The 6,311-nt window shown below is 31.1% G+C and overlaps 1 protein-coding gene across 1 annotated transcript; it reads left to right on the top strand.

The window, feature by feature from the left end:
- The first annotated feature begins 2,101 nt into the window (after positions 1–2,101).
- Positions 2,102–3,801, top strand: LOC107914541 (U-box domain-containing protein 26). The gene has a single exon (XM_041079019.1). It carries the CDS (start codon positions 2,446–2,448, stop codon positions 3,631–3,633), a length of 1,188 nt encoding a protein of 395 aa, XP_040934953.1. The 5' UTR covers positions 2,102–2,445; the 3' UTR covers positions 3,634–3,801.
- Positions 3,802–6,311: the final 2,510 nt, after the last annotated feature.

Raw genomic sequence — 6,311 nt, 5'->3', positions numbered from 1 at the left:
CCCATTAACCACTATCCATAACCCAAAATGAAAAACGGTACTTACCACACTTACCGATAACACACGAAAAAGTGCCGAAGAACGAGTGTGAAACGATAGTAGGGAAAAAATAAAAAACAACAATAAGAATGGGGAAAGAATTCGGCAGAGAATAGAGAAAAAGAGAAAGAAAGAGGAAGAGAAAAAAAAACCGAAAAAGAGAAAATGAATGAGAAGATGATCAATTTTTTTCTATAGAGAGAATTTTTTGGGAAACTGTTTTACTTAAATCCCATTACCTACCCTATCTCAATCCCTTAATTTTCTCTCTCAGCTCCTACTAAACATCCACCACTCAGAATCCTAGTTCAGCACAACTCTAGCCGAACTTTAAGCAAAAATACTACTTTTTGCCATTGCAGAGAATCGAACACAAGCCCTCCAACACACCAACACTCTACTTAACTACTAGAGCAGCTCACCCATTCTGATATAGTTTTGCAAACAATTAATTAAAGCTTACTGAACAAGAGTGAGGCTTAACTTAGAAAATTTTTAAAAATTGCCAAAGGCATGGCTTGAACTTGGGACCTTCCACATACCCCCAGAACACTAAGCCACTAAAGTAGACACATATTCGTGTTACACATTCACAAAAATGAACATAGAAATTTTGGGGCGTTACAGGTTATGTATATGTGTTCATCTTGAATATTGATGATTTTAGACCTTAAATGGTGTTTAACTTGAATCGTTTTAAGTTGTGTATGAAAATGTGCATTTTGGCAATATGTTTAGCTACAGTTGAAGCATATAAGTGATCATATAGATATTGAAGTGGTTGAGTTGGATGATGTAATTGAGTAGTATCACAAGTTTGAATGGTAGATAATTTCATAGGTTGTTATACCTTAGTAAAAAATCTAATTAATGTGTATTGGCTTGAATGATCTTGAGAATGGTTAAATCGATGCCTTGGTATATGTTTTGGATTGCTTTTATATAGGTTTAAGTGTGCACTTATGCACCAAATTGGCTATTGGTTTGATTTGACACGAAATAGGTATCAAATGATCAAAAATTACCAAAGGCAGGGTCCTTGTCACGATGTGGAATATCCATCGTCGCAACTTTGATTGATAGTTTGTGATGTCGCAACATCATGTAGTCTGACGTCGTGACGTGACAAACTGTTTGGTGACGTCACAACGTGGAGATAGTGACATCACGGCGTTGAGCCCAAACTTTCAGAACCTTACAATTTGGTCCTAATTCGTGTTTGGTTCATTAAAAGAGCTTTCATATGCTCAACTAAGGTTCGAATTTGATTGTGAATCATAATATCCATGTGATTATGATAGGATTGAATATTTGAAAGATTTATTTATGGTGAACTTGTTTTGACATTTTAAAAATGTTACGAAACAGTTCCTATTTGATCTCAGGTTGACTTTAAAGAATTCGTAAGCTCATATAAGATTTGAGAAAGAATGTTCTTGTTATTCAAGGCTGTATTATTGTTGATTTCATGATTCATGATTTGAAATGATGATTTTACTATAGACTTGTCAGTAATTGCTCCGGCAATGAATGTGGCATCCTTTTGCTTGGACCTGACAATCAGGTCAAGTAAGGGGTGTTACAGTCCATAAATGGATCTAAACAGTTTGCAAAATTTATACTCATTTCCTTTAGCTATATATTCGATGGGTTGTATCATATAAATGCTCTCTTGATTTTCTTGTAAATTATTTTTATTTATATTAGTCTTATGGTACAAAATGTTATCTAAATTAGATTAGATTGGTCAGTTGGACTAGTTGGACCGAAAATCAATCAAAATATTAGTTCGAAGAGTAACAAAAAATCGATTAACCTACAAATCATCATTGATCGTGTGTTCATTTTCTCCAAGCCATTAATAGATGTAGTTTTCGCCCAACCCAACCTTTAGATTTTTCAACTATTAACATGAAAGACATACAATTAACTAATTTCTTTCTTTAGTAAGCTAATCAGGTCAGTTTGACTCCATTCATTAAATATAAGTAATATGAGGATTGAACAAAGAGGATGGAAAGTTTTATGGGGCCCGTCTCCCACAAATACAATTATTTGATGTCATTGGTTTCAGTCTGAGGGTATCCCTGTTGTTGTGGCCCTTAGCCCTCACTGTTTCATCTCATTCTTCTCCCCACGTATCCCTTTCAGAGTAACCTTTGAGTTTTGCTCTCTTTTTTGGTTCTAAGTGCCTTGTGGTATTTGTCTTTTAATACCCTCCCATCTTGCAATCTGCAAAAGAAATCAATTCTCACACACCTGCTTTTAAATTCTTTATTCCATTTCTTCAGCAATCAGCTCCCCAAGATTCTCAATTTAACAGATTCTATCATTTCACTTTTCATTTATTCTTTTGAAAATTGTTGTTGGGCAGTTCTGTTTTTTTTTTTTGGGGGGGGTTCTTCCATGAAAGAAGCTCAAATGACAATCCCTCACTTATTTAGATGCCCAATCAGTTTGGATTTGTTCTCAGATCCTGTCACTCTCTCTACAGGTCAAACTTACGACCGATCAAGCATCGAAAAGTGGTTTGCTTTTGGTAATCTCACTTGCCCCGTTACAATGCAAAAGCTCCACGATCCATCCCTTGTTCCCAATCATAATCTTCGCCATTTGATCGAACAATGGCGTCAAATGTGTCATCACTTCCACCCTGAGTACTCCACGACCATCGACCCTTTACTCCACCTGAAGCGCAATATTGAATCTCCCCATTCCACCTTACAAGACAAGCTTCAAACGCTGGAAAAAATCCCAGTTCTAATGGATGAAACTCCGTCTAAAACTCCCTTTCTACTTCAAATAGGTTTCTTGTCTTTATTTTCACAACTACTTTTCGGAAAATTAGACCCAGAGTTCGACGGAAAGTATGCGGATTTTGAGGAGAAGTTGCTTTCCTGTATTCTGAAGTTGGTCCCCTTCGGCGAATTCCAGTGTCTGAATATGCTTAAAGAAGAGTCCAAGTTGGAATCTTTCCTAGTTTTGTTTGAAAATGGGAGTGGCATGATGAAGCAAAGTTTGTGTCGTCTTGTTGGGGCAATCTCATCATCCCCGGAAACCAGGGAACTTTGCGCAATGATAGGAAGAAACCACCGGTTTTTACAAGGAATTGATCATCTTATTCAGCAGAATTTCGAGATATCGGAGGCCGGAATCGAGGCCATTTCAGCATTGTGTTGCTTGGAATCAAACAGGGAAAATTTGGTCCGAGAAGGCCTAATCAATGGCCTCATAACGTATATTTTGAACACGGAAACAAAGGAGAGAAGCTCGGCGGGAACAGCAATGGCGACACTGGAACAAATTGTGGGGAGTGAGAGGTCAGGAAAAGAGGCCCTGATAAAGGATCCCAGAGGGGTTAAAGCAGTGGTTAAGATGGTTTTCAGGGTGTCGGATCATGGAGGGAGTGAAAGCGCTTTGAACTCATTGATAATGGTGTGTTATGAATCGTTGGAAGCAAGGGAAAAGGCAATAGATGCTGGAGTGTTGACGCAGTTGCTGTTGCTGCTACAGAGCCAGTGTAGTTGTAGGATAAAATCAAAGGCAAGAACATTGCTCAAACTGTTGAGGTCCAAGTGGGACGAGGAGCAATAACATGTTTTTTTAGGACAAATCATATCTGTTTGTCGGGTCTTATATTACATGTGTGTTGGATTCACTTCCCTCTATCACTTTGTTTCTGTGCAGCAAATATCAATTAAACCAAATTTAGCAGCTTAGTTTGTGTAATCACCAGTAAATGTTAGGGATTCAAATTCCAAAGGCTTCAATCCGTTAAAAAATCATATGTAAGCTTCTCAATCGATGAAAAATATTGTCAATAATGGCATAATTATTGCATTAACAATTAACTGATATTTCTTTGTCAATGTCAATTTTCCCAAGTCTATCCAAAGCTAGGATTACACATCTTTGAGTTAGAAGTTGTCTTTATCCAAATTTTGATGTACTAGTTTGAATTATTTTTTTAATGCTAAAATTATTTTTACTTATAAAATTATATACAAATATTAATATAAAATATTTAAATTGTTTTCTAGATAAGAAAATCAACTATAATTTCAAAAAATTTTGAATTACCATAGGCTGAGCTTAATATAAAAAGTTTAATATTATAATATTTTTTAATTTTGAAAAAAATAAAAATAAAAATTAATTATTACTATAATAATATTTCTATTAAGCTTGATTCAATTTAATTTTATATAAAAGTAAAATTATTCATAAAAGAATTATTTTCAGACATTGTCTTACACTTTTCAAAAAGATAAATCATTTTCCGTTAAAAAGAATTATTTTTAAAAAATGATTTATCTGTAAATAATCTTCTATTGATCAAGTTATTTTTTTTAAAATAGACAAAAAAATATTTTTTATAAGTCATTTTCCATGAAACAAATGCAACTTAAATTTTAATCTAAATTTCTTAATAACTTTTAACTATAATAAAAGTATTGTTAGACCAAATGGTTCCATTGATTCTCAAAATCAAAAGTGTGAAATTCTACGTGAACCTAAAATTGTTGTAGAAGTTAAATCTTCATAATTATAAAAAATTGATATTAAAATGGTGATCTGATTTGCTAAATAGTTTAGTGTTGAAAGTAAGAATTTATTAGATCAATTCTCTATCACTCATGACTAAGCGAAATATTTATTTCTTTAAATGTTTATACATTACGTACCCAACTTGATAAGAAAAAAGATTCAATGTGTAATATATGTAGATAAAATAGATAGGTAAAAGTGGAAGGCAATGGAAGTAGGCTGAAACAGGTATATATGGATGCGAATTCAATCTCCACATCATTTTTGTTATCCATAATCAAAGATATCTTTGCATTTCAGAGATGTCAACTAGCAGCTATGGATTATATGTATATAACTCAATAAAAACTACATGGGTTCTAATATAAAATATTTATCTATATTATTACTTAAAAAATTTTATTCATTTTATTATTTTTATAAATAAAATATTATTTTGAAAATATTTTTGTGTTTTATATTTTTATATAAACCTAAAAGAATGTATACATATAATAAAATTTGAACCCAAAATAACATATTTTTCATTACTCTAACTTTATAATTTCAACTAAAATTACATTTAATTTTTATAAGTTTATTACATAATTTTTTTCATCCAAGATTTAATAATCTAATATACAAATTTGCATATATAATACATAATATACATATATAATAAATAATATCGAATCCGATTGCTTAAATAATTTAAACTATCTTAGACTGGATGCTACTATTTTATGATATGTTTTTTTAAGCAGTTGTTTGTAGGAAAAGCGGAATGAAAATTTGTAAACCTCCTTTATAATATAAACTAGGGGAAAAAATCATACTTTAATTTTTAGCAATTTTCACCTGATAAAAATAAATTAAGATTCAAAGTTTGAATCTTCCCCTTTGAAATAAAATTTCGGCACGCCTCCAGTGTGGCAAATATGCCTGACCGAACTCCTAATTTTAACCGGGGCTCAATTAGTAAAGATACTGTGACCTCAGTGGAAGGTCATTTTCATTCTACCCCTTCCAATTTTAACTTTTTATTTATTTATTATGTTTATAGTGAAAATTTAATGCTCTTATCATTGAATAAAATAAAAAAATATTATAAATAAGTATTAATAACTGAATTTATTAATATTTATTTATAATATTTATAATTAATTAATATTTAATTATATTTAAATAATTGAAAAAAATAAATTTAAATAAATTTATTAATGTTCATTATAAATATTGTACTGTTTTTTTGTTTATTTAATGATAAGATGTTATGTTATTATTCACTAATAGTACATGAAACTCACACATCACCTGTGAATAAAATATTATCCATATGTTTATTATGCTATGTTCTAATATAAATATAATTTTGTCTTAATTTGTATGCAACAATGAATAAAGCTCTTGCAAACACTCGTATAACATGAGTACAAATTGTACGACTCACATCTCTCACCCCAATATTATAATAAAAAATATACATATAAATTTATTATTTTTAACTATTACTTAACACAAGTATAATATATATTTATATTTATATACATGATTTTAATATAAAAGCATTCTTATCTAATTTACATCTCATTTTCTACTTCACCTCCCTATCATTGTTTGTTTGTTTTATATATATATAATGTCTAAATTACTAATAACAGTGAAAGATATTATACTTGTACGTTGATTTAAATAAAATCTTTTAGATTGTTTTAACTGTAACAATTTGAATCGAGCTACAACAT

Source organism: Gossypium hirsutum, chromosome A10, assembly GCF_007990345.1.
Source record: "Gossypium hirsutum isolate 1008001.06 chromosome A10, Gossypium_hirsutum_v2.1, whole genome shotgun sequence".
In the NCBI taxonomy this organism is placed as follows: Eukaryota; Viridiplantae; Streptophyta; class Magnoliopsida; order Malvales; family Malvaceae; genus Gossypium; species Gossypium hirsutum.
The sequence above is the reverse complement of the archived record's forward strand: the minus strand, read 5'-3'. Positions and strand labels throughout refer to the sequence as shown.